This window comes from Dromiciops gliroides, chromosome 1 (assembly GCF_019393635.1).
Source record: "Dromiciops gliroides isolate mDroGli1 chromosome 1, mDroGli1.pri, whole genome shotgun sequence".
In the NCBI taxonomy this organism is placed as follows: Eukaryota; Metazoa; Chordata; class Mammalia; order Microbiotheria; family Microbiotheriidae; genus Dromiciops; species Dromiciops gliroides.
The window spans coordinates 114415415-114434048 of record NC_057861.1 but is presented as its reverse complement, the minus strand read 5'-3'; the positions used below and the strand labels follow the sequence as shown (position 1 = coordinate 114434048).

At 39.7% G+C, this 18634-nt stretch overlaps 1 protein-coding gene across 1 annotated transcript in view; it reads left to right on the top strand.

Moving 5' to 3' along the window:
- Window positions 1-18634, top strand: part of COL14A1 (collagen type XIV alpha 1 chain) — a 275177-nt gene that overhangs the window by 136408 nt on the left and 120135 nt on the right. Inside the window, exons 20-23 of the mRNA XM_043992943.1 lie at window positions 3792-3921; window positions 7553-7675; window positions 7846-7995; window positions 12183-12299. Of these exons, the coding sequence (XP_043848878.1) occupies window positions 3792-3921; window positions 7553-7675; window positions 7846-7995; window positions 12183-12299 (520 nt within the window). The remainder of the gene's footprint in view (window positions 1-3791; window positions 3922-7552; window positions 7676-7845; window positions 7996-12182; window positions 12300-18634) is intronic.

Below are 18634 nucleotides of genomic sequence, written 5' to 3'. Positions count from 1 at the left end.
AGCATAGTGACTGACATTGTAGACTTTATATAAATGCTTATTCCCTTTCTCCCATAATTTAGGACAGAGCATGTCAATAATGCAAAAGAGGAAAAGTTCAGAGTAACTCGGAATGACACTCTGACTTTCAATTTTTGTTTACTCTTAAAACAGTGGATAGAACATTGTCCCTGGAGTCAGGAGGACCTGAGTTCAAATGTCACCTCAGACACTTTCTATCTGTCTGACCCTGGGCAAGTCACTTAACCCCAATTGCCTTAAACATTCTTGGCCATCTTCAGTAGTTGTGATGTATATCTTGCCACTGGACCCAGATATTTCTGGAGGAGAGCTTGGTGACCTTGCACAGCCCTCCCTCACTTAAATCCAATTCAGTGCAAGTCATGACATCACCCCAATGTCATTATCCTCTTCAAGAATGAAGGACAAACAACAACAACAAAATAAAAACAGTATCCTATCACTGGAAAGCTCTGCTGCTCTGCAGCTATTGGCAGTAGAATTGGGCTTGGAACTCAAGCTCTGTGACCCTGATTTCCACATAGGTCTGTCATTTTATCATTGTGGCTACTACTTCTGATGACTATTTAATGAATAGAGAGCATATATTAAGCCAGAGGCAATGTGCTAGGTGCCAACACAGCCATGACTGCCAGTGACCAGGCCACTTTTGTCTGGGTTCTCCCAGAAGTTTGTAAATGTCAAGATTTAGGAATGACTCATCTGTGCCACTGTCAGCCTCCTATGAGCTAGATTTTGACATGTTTTACACTCTGTCACTCTTGGAAGAGAAATTGCAACTATGAAGTGCTTAGAAACACATGAACATAAATATTGGATGTCACAACACCTTACTGACAATTACTAAAGGTTTCTAATAGAAACCCTTTGAGATCTTGGTGGGGGAGGGGAAAGTCACACATGGATTATTAAGTACCCCTGTATGTGCAAAGTTGGGCAAGGCTCTGAATGGAGCCCCCAAGACAAGTGTTTTCTTGGTCTCCCAGAGCTTATAAGATAGTTAGGAAGAACCACTGAATAACTCAGTGGAGTACAAGGAAATAGATAACCAAGGGCCAGATTTCATCATTGTAGCCCTTAGCACTCAGAGGTGCCTGAGAGTTGAAACTAGTTCAGTCTTGACCAGAATCACTTATTTTTACAGCATCACATAACTCAGTTCTATGGAGATTTGGATGAGAGCCACCCATAGATTTTTTTTTTTACTGTTGGCACGGAATTGTAGCCTCAAATTTATTTAGAATGAAAGATCCATGGGCTCCAGATTTCTCTACAACTTGAGTATCAAAATTCACAACGATGATCTGAGTGCAGAATTCATAGGATCATAAATCTAGAGCTGGAAGTGACCTCAAAAACCATAATTTTGTAGATAAGGAAACTGAGGCACAATTTAGTTAAGTCACTTGTCCAGGGTCACCAAGTTAGTTTGTGGAATGATTTGAACTCATAGATTTCCTGACTCCAAGTCCAGTGTGCTACCTGTGTCAATCAATTAAAAAAATTTTTTTAAGTTTTTGAATATTAGAAGATTTGGAATAGAATTCCTTCATGCTGGAGTTCTTTTTCAAAAAACATCATATGATACATTGGACAAAATTCACTTCTCATATGAAAATGAGAATCCTCTTAGGGGATCTGTCCAGAAACAATAGATAGCCCTATCTAGATTTTGTTTCATTGTGTCTGACTCTTTGTGACCCCATTTGGGGTTTTCTTGTCAAAGATACTGGAGTGGTTTGCCCTTTTCTTCTCCAGCATATTTTACAAATAAGGAAACTGAGGCAAATAGGGCTAAATGACTTGCCCAGGGTCACACAGCTAGTAATATCTGAGGCTGGATTTGAACTCAGGAAGATGAGAATCTTCCTGACTCCAGGCCCAGTGCTCAATCCATTGCACTGCTTAGCTGCCCAATTTATCTGTCTAAACAATCGCTAAGGAAGAGACATTTAGGGCCATTCATGGAGGAAATTTAAACATTACTCTTGCATGTGCATTTGAGGTAAAGTAATTTGGGACTTTTAAGACCTAACAAATGCTTCTTCAACACATCTAAAGTGACAACTAAATGAGGCAGAAAACACCTTGACCATCTTTTAGTAGTCCAGGTGATAAGGATAACAGCTTCCAGGTGTGAACTTTGAGAGGTTCCAAGGTGAAAAATTTATCAGTTTCAGAGATATAAAATAATGGATTATGCAATGACCTTATTTCAGGTACGTCAGCATGGGTGGTTTGAAAATTAACTGGAAAAAATTCTCTTATTAGTAGCTAGACAGACAGGCAGAGACAGAGAGAAAGAGGGAGGAGGGAGAGACAAACAGAGACAGAAACAGAGAAATGAAGACAGAAACAGAGAAAATTGAAGGAAATTGTCTTGAAAGTAACTGAATCAAATGAGCAATACAAATTGGAACAAAACAAAACCTTTCCATTTTCTGTGCTTGAGGACAAACTCATCTAAGGATGAAGCAATTAAGCATCCTTACTATAGTTTCCTAAAGGCTTTGACCAAGTTTTCTCTTTGAATCTAGTACTTTAATTCCAGGTCCCAAATTAATTATGACTGTGGGCATTTTCCCTGTGCCTTCCTAAAGAAGGGCACATAATTGGCTCCCCAAACCAATATCAAGTCACCCAAGTTAGACTTCCTTCTATTATATTTAAAAAACAAAACAAAACAAAGTATTGTTGTTTTGAAGGCTTAACCAAATCCAAGCTACATTCACTTCAGGGTTCAACTAAAGGCTTTCTAGGGTTTAGTTCATGATTTATGGGTTTCCTCTCATCCAAAGGCAGAGCAACTGAGCCAAACCCCATAGTTATGCCTGCTGGCTTTTTACCCTGGCCCTTCCTTTGAGGAGCAACTCCAGCTGTCCCGGGTTTTTGACTCCCTTAACCCTTTCCAGGGAAGCTTGGCAGTCCAGCATCTTTTCCAGAAATGATTTGTTTCCTTGACTGATCAGGTGGTATGCAGGAGGACTACCAAAGGAGGACTAGAAGAAATCATTATGGAGATTAACACTGAGAGAATGCTTGGGATATCAGAGCTTACTTACAGGGATGCTTGTAGAAACTGCAACACCACCAAACAACTTTGGTTTTGGAGCTCTTTAGAGAGACAGTGACGTGGTATTTGCATCTAGGAAGCACCCTTCCCCCCACATATAAAAACTTCACCTTTTGATACTGCCTTTATGCTTTTTTTTTTTTTGGTAGTTACTGTCACAGAAGATTTTCATGGGATATGTAGTGCTGTAGTTCTCAGCTAACACCTGCCAACTTATGATTGAAACAAGCAAATCCTGGGATTGGGTTATACCTGAGGGGAAAACAAAATAACGAAAGACTAAATTTCCAAGGGACTACTTATTCTGAGTCACAAAGACAGCAGGCCGATGCTGTGAACTGACCTCTCCAAGAGTCACAAACACCTGCCTTTCATACAGACCATTAGTCATTTGGATCTGAATGATTTCCAAAGGTTTGGGATAGAGAGAGAATAATATTATTCAGTCCAGCTCACCAGGGTCCCAGATCTAAACCTTCTGTGTTAATGCTTGGAATCACTTGTGCCCATGTGGGTGAGATGCAGACAGAAAATTTATTTCCTACTTTTGCCCCTTTCTTTTCTCTCCACCTCTCCTCTCCCTTCACGAAGCCCTCAATTCTGATTGTGGCAAGGGCCCAAGGGGCTCTGCTCATATTTGAAATATTAGGAAGAAAAGTCCAGATTTATAAATATGCAACTTTGATTTTCCATCTAGGTTATGGTTCCAGGAAAACAGAACCAACTTCTTCTCAAGCCTCTGCTTTCAGATATTGAATACAAAGTGACTGTGACTCCCATCTATTCTGATGGAGAAGGGGTCAGTGTGTCGGCTCCTGGAAAAACCTGTGAGTATAAATCCTGTCTCTGGACGCCAGTCTGATCAAAAATTTATTATTTTCATAAATGAAATTTTTTATTATTTCTCAGGAGCATATTATTTATGCTCCTGAAAAACAGGTAGGAGTGTCCTATTATCTGTGCTATGATGCTAGTGTTAAGCCGATGGTAGTATGGACCTGAAGTCTCCACTCAGCACTCCACATTTAGTCTGGAAGTGAGTGGATTTCTCTGGTACATCAATTAGAAATGCAGCTCCTCAAAGTTGGCAAAGATGATAGAAGATAAAAATAGTCAATGTTGGAGCTGCTGTGGAAAGAAAAGCACACTGCTACACTGTTGGTGGAACTGTAAATTGATCCAACCATTTTGGAAAGCAGTTTGGAATTCTTTGAGGAAGCCTATCCTGTCCTTGACCCAGAGATTCTACTCCTAGGCATATATACCAAAGACTAACAAACACTCTTTTGTGTTAGCAAACAATTGGAAACAAAATGAGTGCTCCTCCATTGGAAAATGATTGAACAGATAGTGTCTTATGAATTTAATGAATAATTACTATGCTACAAGGAGTGGTGAATGTGTGATATTAAGAGAAACTTGAAGAGACTTGTATGAACTGATGCAGAATGAACCAAGAAAACAACATACTTAATGACTACCCTAATGTATATTAAAAGAACCCAAAGTGAAGGCAAATGCAATTTAATGGTGATGACCAATCTAGTCCATAAAGAAGATTTGAGGAAATGTACCTCCCTCCATTCACTGGGGAGGTAGAGGAATCTGATGTGGAATGTTGTATCTACTGCTAGGACATTATTGCTATATAACTTGATTTCACTTGACTATATTTTTTCAGATGTTTATAGGGAAAGCTCACTATAGAAGGTGGGGCAAGGGGAGAAAATAGACTATATCTAAAAATAACTGTGACATAAATACAAAATTAAAAAAATTAAAGCAAAGACAAAAGAAGCAAGAAAAAAGGAAAGAAGGAAGAAAAGAAGGAAGAAAAGAAAGGAGGGAGGGAGAATGAGTGTATAGGATAGGGAAGAAGGAAGGGGGGACAGGAGGGTTGGAGGATAAAAGGAAGAGAGGAAGGGAGGATGGAGTGGAGGGAGAAGAGACAGGGAAGGAAGGAGGAAAAAATTCAGCTGTCCAGATTCTACTTGGTTTATAAAATCTGCAGTGGCTCTTGAATTTAATAGTATTATCTTTTCCCTTTCCTCCCTGTCCCCAAGTTGTTGTGTTAATTTCCAGTGTTGGTCAATGACTAAGAGAATGTAAATTTGATTTCAGAAAATACAATGCTCCACAAAAGAGCTTATTACATTTATTTTAGGACTGTTGCCTGATTTATTTTAGATTCAAGACAGATGTCTGGTTCCATGGAATTTGGTTGTACTGAGCCTTTCTTAGGTCATTTCCATTTCCTTAGTTACATGACCTGACAACATTTTGACAATACTAAAATATTCTAATGACTCTGGACAAAGGAGAAGAACACAGAATTACAGAATTATATAATATCACATTAGTCAACCCACTCCTGAACAGGATTCCTGTCTATGACATACCCAACAAGTGGTCACCCAGTTTTCTCTTGGAAACTTCTAGTAAGGGGGAATCCACTGTCTCCCTAAATAGCCCAATTAACTTTGAGATCCTTGAATTATTTGGAAATTTCTCAAGTGTTGCTCTACTTCTCTATAAATTCTATCCATCATTACTACCTTTTTTTTTTAAGTGAGGCAATTGGGGCCAAGTGACTTGCCCAGGGTCACACAGCCAGTAAGTGTTAAGTGTCTGAGGCCAGACCTGAACTCAGGTCCTCCCAGCTCCAGGGCCAGAGCTCCATCCACTGCGCCACCCAGCTGCCCCCATCATTACTACCTTTAACAAATCTATTCCTCATTACACATAACAGCTCTTTAAACACTTGAAGACAATAAGGATGTTCTTCTGGTTGAACGTCTCCAGTTTCTCAATCAAGCAATACGGGTCAGAGGGCAGAACACAGAGTGTTTCCAGAGAGGATCCTAATTGTGACTTTACCAGTGCTTCTTGTCTCAGTTTCCTTACTTTATAGTCAATTTTTTTTCCTTTGGGGCAATTGGGGTTAAGTGACTTGCCTAAGGTCACACAGCTAGTAAGTATCAAGTGTCTGAGGCTGGATTTGAACTCAGGTCCTCCTGAATCCAGGGCCAGTGCTCTATCCACTGTGCCACCTAGCTGCCCTGTCAATTTGTTGTTGTTGTTTTCTTTTGTTTTTGCAGGGCAATGAAGGTTAAGTGACTTGCCCAGGGTCACACAGCTACTTAAGTGTCAAGTGTGTGAGGCCAGATTTGAACTCAGGTACTCCTGAATCCAGGGCCAGTGCTTTATCCACTACTCCACCTAGCTGCCCCTCAATTTATTTTTAAAAGCCAAACAGACTCAATTTTAAGACTAAGCATCACTTGGAGAAAGAACTGATGATATCTAAATATAGATTGAAGCATAATTTTTTGTTCTTTTTTCTAAAGGTTTTTTTTTTTGTCTGTTTTCTTTCACAACCTAACTAATTTTGGAAATGTTTTACACGACTACACGTGTATAACTTATATTGAATTGCTTAAGTTCTTAAGTGGGGGAGTGGGGAGGGAGGGAAGAAGAGAATTTGGAAAGCAAAGTTTTAAAAATTGACGGTAAAATTTGTTTTTACATGTAATTTGGGGAAAAAATAAAATTCTAAATAAATAAAAACAAAAACCACAAGATTTCTGTTGTGTCATAGATAATGTGGCCCTATTTTTTAGAGAATTTTTGCTGAATTTCTCTCTTGTCCCTATCACACTTTACTATCATGAGACTATAACATCCTTGAGGGCAAAGGACTGTAATTTTGTCTGCTTTTTTTGTTGTTTTTATGTTTTAATCATTGTACACTCAGCACCCAACATGGTGTCTTTCACAAAGTGAAACAATATCTGTCTACTGAATTGAATTGCGTCAAATCCTATTACCAAACAAAGCAATGAGACTGCCCACTACATCTTTATAGAATAAAAGGATACCTAAGTATGTACTGATAGCTATTTTTTCAAGCAATATTCACCACAATCAAATTTCAATACAATATCAACAGTTATTTTGAGTTTGTTGTAATGAGCACTGACCTGTATCAGCTAAAATATAGGAGGAAGATATTGAAGGGGGGGGGTGTTTCTGATGAAATTGACGAGTGTATAGGGTGGAAGCATCTCCCTATCAAGGCTTGTGGACACAACCATTAATAACTTATTAAAAGCATTATAGAAATTTAGTAATTCTTAGGGATTACTAAGAATCCCCAAGGCTGTCCCCAAGATAAATCAATTGTTTAGGAGCTGTTTCTTGGTGCCTACCAAAGGATGGGGTTCACTGATGGGGGCTTCTCTCAGGATGGTGTCTTGGACTGTTAGCAGGACAAGCTACTATAATAATTCATTCTTTCATACTGGCCTATACAGGCCATATAAAAGGGGGCCCCCCTTTTTTTTTTGACATTTCCCTTTACCACCTTCTGAAACAGTTTATATTCTCTGTTTAACAGCAACAAGGAGAATGGATGAGTATAATACCTTACCAATATTTTTCCATTTTTCTCCATTTTAGTGCCACTCTCTGGTCCCCGAAATTTACGTATCTCAGATGAATGGTATAACAGATTGCGAATTACTTGGGATCCCCCATCTTCACCACCAAAGGGCTACAGGATTGTTTATAAACCCATTAGCAGTAAGTACATTTTTAAAGATCAATTTGCTTTGTCTTTTTTTTTTTCAAATAACTACTTGATCTTGTCTTTGTATTTGAAAGTAACATTGGATCCTTGGGTAAATTTCAAGTGATTTCCTTTTCTACCAATTCCTTTATTACTAAATTCAATTTTTTTTTTGGTCCTTCAGCTCCTGGCCAAGCATTAGAGACATTTGTAGGGAATGATATTAACACCATTCTGATTCGAAACCTCGTCAGTGGAACAGAGTACAATGTGAAAGTGTTTGCCTCTTATCCTTCTGGCTTCAGTGATGCTTTGACAAGCGAGGTGCAGACTTGTAAGTCCCACATCCTGCTGATTTCAGTCTTCAGACATGACTTTGCAAATTGGTTTCCACCATAATGCTACCCTTTGGTTCATTGACTAATTAATCTTCCCAAATGACTTTTTCTTTTTTTCGATTTAGGTCTTTTGTAGCAAGTGATATTAACATCTCATTAGTGGGACAGAGTACAGACTATCTGTGTTTGTTATACTCTTTTTTTTTTTTTTTTGCGGGGCAATGGGGTTTAAGTGACTTGCCCAGGGTCACACAGCTAGTAAGTGTCAAGTGTCTGAGACTGGATTTGAACTCAGGTACTCCTGAATCCAGGGCCAGTGCTTTATCCACTGCGCCACCTAGCCGCCCCCTGTTATACTCTTGTAAAGCAGGAAAGTAGCTCATATTTGGCATTGATAGAGCAGATTGGTGTTGCATGGAACTCAGATGTGATAAGAACTTCTAGGAAATTTTTTTTTGCTTTGATGTTTCAAATGAGATAACACTTTGCAAATTCTTTGACTGAGCCTGCTACCAGGCAGAAATTAGCCCTAGTCAAAACTGTGCCATAGGAAAATTTTTTCTGCCTCCAAGCTGTATAACCAAGGATTCCAGGAACTTGAGTTCCTTAAGCCTAGTTGGGGGTCTTATGCTGCCCCACACATTTGGGACTTGTCATTGCCATGATCTCCTAATCATCTCCCCTCTCCCTCTCTGAATACACAGAAATCAATTAATATCTGTTAATATGATGAAGTGTATTTATATGTTCATCGTTGTTGTAAAGTTTTATGTTCCATATTCATTAAATAAAACAAATCAAACTTCTGACATGTCATTCTCAAATCCCCAAACTAATTCTATTAGTTACTTCTTTTTTTTGGAGAGGCAATAAGGGTTAAGAGACTTGCTGCCTAGGGTCACACAGCTAGTAAGTGTCAAGTGTCTGAGGCCAGATTTGAACTCATGTTCCCCTCAATCCAGGCCCAGTGCTTTATCCACTGCACCACCTAGCTTCCCCCTAATTAACTTTTCATGTTTGTAATTGAGTTTTTAAAAATTTGATTGTTAATATGCTTTTTATTAGACTTCTATGTAGCTTTTTGGCTCTTGCTTAAGATTTTGGGTGGATCATAGTCCCCAAATGTCAAGAAAAGGTTCCCAATCACTAATTAGAAGTATTGCACATATATAGTAGAAAGTTATTGCCATGGCTATAACCTTAAATAAAAGGTTATTTTGTGAGTTTTTAGCTCTTTTGATTGTTTATTATGTTGGCATTGGGAGAGGAAGCAGGAAGTGCTAAATGAAGGTTAGAAGGGATTGGGCACCTATTATGAGAAAGGCACTGTCTTTAATGCTGAGAATCCAATGATAAAAAAAAACTAGAAAAATAGTCTTTAACCTCAAGGATGTTATGGTCTACTAAGTCTGTATTATGGAATAAGGGACAAAAGAGAGATCCAGAAAAAGTATGCTAGCAAATATGAGAAATGTATTGCAGACATTTATAATAGAATCTTAGAACTAAGAGGACAGATATCTAATCCAACCTGAACATGAATCCCCTATATAACACTCTTAAGTGATCATTCAGCTTCCATTTGAAGACTTCCAGTGATGGACAACTCACTATCTACTGAGGAGGCTGAATCCATTTTTAGACAGCTCTAAATATTTAGAAAATTTTCTTACATTGACACAAAGGCTCTAATTTGGATGCTTGCTCTAGAAAGACCTTCAAAGGTCATCTACTCCAATCCTCCTCATTTTACAGGGGAGGGAACCAAAGCCCAGGAGAGTTAAGTTGCTAAAGCTCATACAAGTCCTGAAAGTCAAAGATGGGATTTGAACCCAGGTCCCTTGACTTTACAGACGGTGCTCATTCCACTATTACCATCACCACTTGCCAACATTTTTCCTTAAATGGGGCCCCCAATACTGAGCACAAGTTTTGGACACAGTGTCCTTATATGTATTAAGTTTGTTCTAAAAACTCTTTTTATGAAGATATTTTTAAATCACCTGATGGGTTTTTTTTTGTCTACTATGAACTTTCAGTCCCTGAAAACCCCAAATATTTTTGCATAAAGAACTTTCTAGCTGTATCTTCCCAATGCTGTGCTTGGTTGTTGTTTTAACCATAGTATAGGACACTATGTTTATCTATATTAAATTTCATTTTATTAAAAGTTGGCTCATTGTTCCAGCTGTTGAGATCTGTTTGGATCCTGAGTCTATGATATATTAGCAATCCCTCCCAGTTTCATGTCATCTGCAAACCTGAAAAGTTTGTCATCATTCTGCCTTTAGCCAAGTTTCTGACAAAAATGTCCAACAAAGTAGAGTCAAGGACAGAGATGTAGCCTTCCAAGAGAGACCGTCCCTCCCTTTTTTGGACCCAACTTCTGATTTCATCAGTATAGAGATCTCTAGATAAGAAAATTCTTCTACTAATGCAGATGGGTAATGCTTTGCAACATATAGTTTTAGGGGATTACCCAGAAGCTCTGAAAGGGTAAGTGACTTGCCTCAGGTCATATAATAAGCAAGGATCAGCAACTGGACTTTTACAGAGGGCTTCCTGAGTCACAGGCCAGCTCTTTATCTTTATCTCAGGTTGTCATATGTAAAAAAAAAAAAAACCCACTCCCCCAAACCCCTCTTTTTTGATCTATTCAGTAAAATAAAATAACAATTCAATAAAATAACAATAAATAATTGCCATTCGCATAACATTGTTCTAGGTTCTAATGCTACAAAGATGAAAAAATGGTATGGTCCTGGCTTTCAAGGAGATTACACTTTAAAGCTGAATTTTCAGCTCTCCACTCTTACTTAGGAACTTCTCTTCAGTGACTGGGTTACATTTTATCCTATTCTTGTCTACAGTAATTTTCACTGTGAATCACTTATGTGTCTAACAATTTTGTACTGTCAAATGGATGTGTTGATTGTCCTTAAGATGATTAATTCTAATTTGGAAGGAACTGGAGTGGGCATCTGAGGAACAGTGGACAGAGGACAGGGTCTAGAGTCAGGAAACCCTGAATTAATATCTGGCCTCAGATATTTACTAGCTGTGTGACCCTGAGCAAGTCACTTAGCCTTGTCTGCCTCTGAAAAGATAGGACAGGGCTAGGTTATGAAGAGATTTGAATGCCAAACAAAGCATTATGTATTTGATCCTGAAGGCAATAGGGAGCCACTGGAGTTTATTGGGAGTGGGGGGATGACATGCTTCAGGAAAATTACTTTGGTGAATACAGGGAGAATGAATTAGAGTGGGAAGAGACCTGAGGCAGGCAGACCCACCATCAGGCTATTGCAATAGTCCAGGTGCAAGGTGATGAGGGCCTGCACTAGAGTGGTGACCGTTTCAAAATAGAGAAGGGGGTATGTTTGAGAGATGCTTCAAGGGTGAAATTAACAGGTCTTGGCAACAAATTGGATGGGAGTGGGGGATGAAAGATGGTGAGGGGTTGAAGATGATACCTAGGTTATAAGTCTGTAGAACTGGGAGGATGGTGGTGTCCTTCAATCAGAAAAGATAGTTGGAGATTCAAGACTGGAGGTCTGCAGAGAGGTTAAGGCAAAATAGGTAGATTTGAGAATCATCACCATAGAGATGGTAATTAAATGCTTGGGAGCTGATGAGATCACCCACTGACAGGGAGAAGAGGAGAGAACTCTGAGTACCTAGAATTAGAGGGCATGACCTGGATGAGAATCCAGCAAAGGAGACAAAGAAGGAGAGGTCAGGTAGGTAGGAGAAGAACTGGTGAGGGTGGTGGCCTACAAACCTTAAGTGAAGATTAGCATCCAGGAAGAAAGGGGGATCAAAAGTCTCAAAGGCTGCAGAGAAGTCAAGGAGAAGGAGGGTTGAGACAAGGCCATTGGATTTGTCAGCTAAGAGATCATTGGTAACTTTGGAGAGAGCAATTTCAATGGAATGAGGTTTTCTTGGACACCTTTGTTAATACTTGTATTTTATTTGTTCATTACTGTACCATAGTATTCTCAAATCCTTAAAGTATGGAATGCAGGAGCATTCCAGATATTATCTGATTTTGAATTTAATTCCCAAGTTGTGTTTGGAACCCTAACCCTAAGCCTCAAAAAATTCATTCTGTATACAAATAGGACGTTATAAAAGAAAATGTTTCCCACAGAGTGAAGATATTAATATTTCCCTTTCTTTCCAGTGTTCTTGGGAGTGACAGATCTTGAATCAGACAGAATTCAGACAAACAGTTTGTGTGTCAAGTGGAAGCTTCACAATCATGCTACTGCTTACAGGGTCGCCATAGAGAACCTCAAAGGTAAGATGATGAGTTTGACAAGTGCTTTCCAATCACCTGCTCTGTGCTCATCACTGTACTTGACACTGTAGGGATTAGGGAAGTAGGATAGAAAGATATGCAGGGCACAGTCCTGGCTCTCATAATAATAACTCACACTGATAGAGTCCTGGGAGGGAAATTCTATTATCATACTTATTTTATAGGTGAATACACTGAAGCTCAGCTAGGTTAATTGACTTGTCCACAATCACACCGATAGTCAGTGTTTAGGACTGTGACCCTGGTCTTTTGGATACCTAGTCTAGCACCCTGTCCATGAAGCCACACAGCTTCTCAGGGAGCTCCTACTCTGGGAGAACAGAATCACATAAAATTAATCGTCACCATATTTGGGCCTGTACTCCGTCTGCATGCCTGGTTTTTAGTTTTATATTTCTCTTGGCATCACTTTTCCTGGTGACTTGGGGTAGGGATAGTCCTTTCCTCCTTTTAGTAGTTCAAGTAACTACCTGCATAATATGTGACATATGAGCTCATTTCTTCAGGGGGGTTGTAGCTCCCAAGTAAACATAAGGCTTATCTATTTCTTTGCTCAGTCATTCTTAGAATCAATCTCCTTTCCTAAGGGACTTAAAAACTCCTTGTACAGAAAAAGGAGTTTGTTATGATTAATGTGTTTAGGCAGAAAAACAATGTCCTCTTCATTTAGGGTTCTGTAATCATAGCATTCATCTGATCCTAACAATAATGTGAAGGTGGCATTGAAATTAGTGTTGGCCCCATTTTACAGATGAGGGAACTGAGGTTAAGGTGAAGTAACTTGTCCAAGGTCACAGAAATAGTAAGTAGCTGAGTTGAAATTTGAAGCCAGGGTTTCTGATGCCATGGTTGATGTTCTTTTTCCTGCACCATATCTGTTTAGTCGGCAGGGACGTCACTGAGGTACCAGCACAGTGATAGAAACCTTTTTAAAGGACTTCCTGTCAAGTTAGTGGACAAGCAGAAGGGGCTCTTCTGTCTTTATCAATTGATAGAATGGTGTTATGGACATTCAAAGTAAATAACACTGAACCAAAACATGCACGTATGTGTATACATATATAATATATAACATCTATATGTGTACACGTATACATGTGCATGTATACGTGTACACACACACACACACACATATATATATGTAGTTGTTCAGTCATTTCAGTCATGCCCAACTCTTCATGAACATTTTGAGTATTTTTGGCAAAGATACTGGAGGGGATTGCCATTTCCTTTTCCAGCTCATTTTATACATGAGGAAACTGAGGCAAACAGGGTTAAGTGACTTGCCCAGGGCCATGCAGCTAGTAAGTATCTGAGGCCAGATTTGCATTTGAGTTTTCCTGACTCCAGGACCAGCACTCTATCCACTCTACTACCTAGCTGCCTACACACACACACACACACACACACACACACACACACACACACACACACACACACCCTTGCATGCATGTGTATAAATATATCTATGCATATTATATATATATATATATGTACACATATACATGCTCTTCAGTATTTAAAAGCTAAAATTGGGGGGCAGCTAGGTGGCGCAGTGGATAGAGCACTGGCCCTGGAGTCAGGAGTACCTGAGTTCAAATCCGGCCTCAGACACTTAACACTTACTAGCTGTGTGACCCTGGGCAAGTCACTTAATCCCAATTGCCTCACTAAAAAAAAAAAAAAAAAAAAGCTAAAATTGAAGGGAAATTGATTTGTGTGGACAGTCACCACTTAAAAAAAACGTTATACAGAATGTTTCAAAAGATGAATGAAAACAACTTTACAAATACAATCAGTCAAATCTACAAGTAGAAATATCCTAGAAAGCTGGCTTATTTGTGGATCAGTGATTGGGCCCTTTTGTTGTACTATGTGACCAATGAGCAGATAACATTAATCTGGATGCCTGAAACAAATAAGCTGCTGGTAAAGCCAAGATTCTTGTTGGCAGAAACCTGAGCCCACACTTCCTTCTTATCTGGGAGTTAACCTAACTTGTACTTCCTCAGCATAATGGGTAAGCAGCCAGAAATGTCTTCAGCGGATCCAAGACAGTCTGGATTGAACAAGAATGAACAAAAAGTGCTGTTCATTTTCTCATTACCATTTAATACATTAAAAGATTTTGTGATTCTCTTAGGTCACTGCTCATTCACTCTGCAGTGCATTTCTTCGTTATTGTGGTTAATCAGCTCACTGGCAATCATTTCTTATCGGGAGCTTCAAGAAAAAGGGGAAATGTATATTTGAACCTTTTGTGACAGGAGTAGAGGTCAGATTGGGTGACTAGCTTTCAGATAGGATGTTTTCACTGTTTTATTAACCCCACCCTTGAATGTCTTCTAATGCCAGGAGTCCATTCTTCAATGGGAAGCTAAGACAGAATTACCAGCTGTTTAGAAGCAATGACATCACCCACCACCATTGAAAACATTTATAACAGGAAGATGGGATATGATCTGTCAGCCCCTGGAGCCATCTTAGTCTGTGGTAGATCAGTTTGGGCCTTATTTTGCTCAAGCATCTACTGTAGTTCCCTCTCTGGCCATGCCACCACATGAGCACCAACATCCCTCCTGTTCCCACTCTTTCCTAGAGTCTCAGCTTCCTAGTCCCCTTAATGTGCTGTTATCTCTTATTAGAATGTGAGCTTCATGGGGTCAGGGACTGTCTTGCTTTCTTTTATGTGTGTCCCAAGCCTTTAGTATGGTGCCTGGCCCATAGTAAGCCCTTAATCAATGTCCTCCCTCCCTCCCCCCGTTCTGTGTCTCTCTCTCCCTGTGTCTGTATGTGTATGTGTCTCTCTCTTCCCCAGTCATGTATATTTTTGAGACAAAATAACAATGCCAGAGTAGGTCAGTAGAGAGACCACTGGTGAACTCATTAGTATTCTTCAGTGGCTAGAGTGTTGGGCCTCAAATCAGAGACTAATCTTCCTGAGATCAACTCTGGTCTCAGACACTTACTAGCTGTGTGACCCTGCACAAATCACTTAACCCTGTTTCCTCAGTTTCCTCATCTGTAAAATGAGCTGGAGAAGGGAATAGCAAACCTCTCCAGTGTCTCTCCCAAGAAAACCCCAAATGGAGTCACAAAGAGTCAGGGACGACTGAAATGACTGAACATAAAAAAATTGTGCACCAGTTTATTTTAAAGTATTGCTCCTCTCGGCTTGAGAGGTTTAAATTTGGAAATGCCTGTAAAAGAAAGGCAGAGCATCAGAGTGGATGGAGAGCTGACCTTGGAGTCAGGAAGATTTGGGATCAGATAATGCCTATGACATATTGACTGTGTAACCCCTAGCAAGTAACTTACTCTCTTAGTATCTCTACCCTCCACCCCAATTCTCTAAAATTAGAAATTAAAGAGTAGGTTCTAGTCTTCATTAGTAGAAAGAAAGTCCTCACTAGAAGTTTTTCATACTAATGAAATCACAGGATTGTTATTTTTTAAGTACTCAAAAAAACCAAAAAACTCCTAAGTCTTTTTTTTTCAGGGCAATGAGGGTTAAGTGACTTGCCCAGGGTCACACAACTAGTAAGTGTCAAGTGTCTGGGGCTGGATTTGAACTCAGGTACTACTGAATCCAGGGCCGGTGCTTTATGCACTGAGTCACCTAGCTGCGCCCACCAAGTCTTTTTTTTTTTTTTTAGTGAGGCAATTGGGGTTAAGTGACTTGCCCAGGGTCACACAGCTAGTAAGTGTTAAGTGTATGAGGCCGAATTTGAACTCAGGTCCTCCTGACTCCAGGGCCAGTGCTCTATCCACTGTGCCACCTAGCTGCCCCTGCCCCGGCCAAGTCTTTTTAAGAAAAAAAATGGTGCTATGCAAATCTGAAATATCTTTATAGTCAAGCAAAAAGAGGTTGGTGGAATAAAAGGACATTTTAAGAGGGACAAAGTAACAGCCCAGTTTGGCTCAGCCAGATACATACCAGACTCAATATCCGGGCTTTCTTTGCTTTTGGTTCATTCTGGTTCAGACGTCAGGTCCCTCCAAAAACTCCTACAAGATCAGATTGATGATAAAGATGCTCTGGTCTATTCTAGGAGCTATCTTTGAGAAGTCTCATCATTAGGAAAAAGGATGCAATTACCCTATAACTTCATTCATTTACAGTTGATCCAGCTGTGCCGACTATTCCATTTTGCATGACTTGGGGATCTTCATTCTGTGTCTCAATGGAATATGTGGCCATCCCATTACTTCTGGCATGGGCAGCTGGGTGGTGCAGTGGACAGGATGTTGGGCCTGGAGTCAGGAAGACTTCTCTTCCTGAGTTCAAATCTGGCCTCAGACACTTACTACCTTTGTGACCCTGGGCAAGTCACTTAACCTTGTTTGCCTCAGTTTCCTCACCTGTAAAATGAGTTGCAGAAGGAAATGGTAAATCACTCCAGTAGTATCTATGCCAAGAAAATCCCAAATGGGTAAGAAAGAGTCAGACATGACTGAAAGGACTAAACATCAATATGGTATTATGATGCAAGTTCCCTGGTATTCTGTTTTTCTTTGATCAAGAATCCAAAAACTCATATGGAGAACAACTTCTTCCTGAGTCTAAACATGTTGAGTAAGTAATATTCAGAGTCAAAGTCAGAGCAGTAAAGGAGGTGGGAGGCTAGACTTAAGAGTATAAAATATAAAATTCCAGCAGCCCACTTTCTCAGGCTCTTTATGTTATCAGTCCCCGCAGACTGATTTGGGGAGTAACAACTTGAGCTGTTATTACCAGTTCTTTTTGGTGTATCATGTTGGTAGCATCATCAACATCGGTTATAACAGTTTAGATAATTTATTTGGTCTCAGCTCATAAAGAATAAAAGTATAAATAAATGTATTATGAAAATGGCGTTTTTCCATCCTGGCCTATGAAAATTTCTAGCTGCCCCAAAGGGCAAACCGTAGCTGCATTTGATGCAGTGTTTCTGGCACATGACACTAGAGAAATCCATCATAGTTTGACCAGTGACAATGTTTTGCTTTAAAGCGGGGCCAGTAGGCACAGATCACACAGGCCAGAAACAACACGGCCGCTACGCCCATTCTCATAAACCTTTATTTGTCTTGGGAAGTAGCCAGAAGTTATTCTTCAATAATTTTACTGTATCAATCACAATTCTCCAATATTGGAAAATATATTTTTGCTTGACAGAAAAACCCCAACTCCTTTGTCTTGTATTTTCAAGAATTTGTAAAGAGAAAAATGAACCTAAATGAAAGGGGAAATGTTACCTCTGGGTATTATAGTGATTCAGTGTGTCTCCTCTTTAATCTCTTGAAAAGGAGGCACAGAAGGAACCTCATAACATTTGACTAGGGAAAGAACACTGAATTTGGAGTCAGAGGACCTAAGATCAAGTACTGTTTCTTACATTTAATACCTTTGTGGTGTTGTTGCTGTTGCTGGTGTTGTTCAATGGTTTCAGTCATGCTCAACTTTTCATGACCCCTTTTGGGGTTTTCTTGGCAAAGACATGGGAGTGCTTTGTCATTTCCTTCCTCAACTCATTTTACAGAGGAGAAAGCTAAGGCAGACAGGGTTAAGTGACTTGCCCAGGGTCACATAGCTAGTAAATATCTGAGGCCAAATTTGAACTCAGGTCTTTCTGATTCTAGGCTCCACCACTTGATCCACTGTGCCACCTAGCTGCCCTAGTTGTGGTGTATACAAGATCCTAAAAAGTCATATATCCTGTTCCATAGTCAGCACTTAATAAATGCTTATTGATTCTACTGTTGACTAATAACAGGAAGCAGGCTAGGATTTAAGCCTACTTCTTTTGTCTCCATATCCAATACTCTCACCTCTGTGCCATGCTAGGTATTACCCACCCCACATCAAATGAGAACAGGGTTATGAAATCATTCTAACAGGCATAAAGGGACAAGCACTGGACCTGTGAACACACTGGCACAGGGAACTCCCTGATGGGGAAACTTCCATTAATGCAAGTTGGCACCTTCTCTTCAGCTTAGTCTTAGAGAGAGGCCTAGAATCTATAGAGCATTGAGAGGTGACATGATTCACTTGTGTCAGGGACAGGCTGTGAACTTGGGTCTTCCTGGCTCCAGGGCCAGCTCTCTATCCACTATGCATTCTGAATATGTTTCTACAGTATAAGGCACTATATAAATGTAAGGCATTATATCAAGAAGAATTTGGAAGGAAGGAATGAAAAATGCAGAAAATGTAAAGTATTCTGTCAGCATTCCAACAGGCATGATTTTCAAAAAAAGGAAAATAATAATGACATTTAAATATGACTTTAGGGTTTATAAAGCTCTTTTCATATAGTTTCTCATTTGGT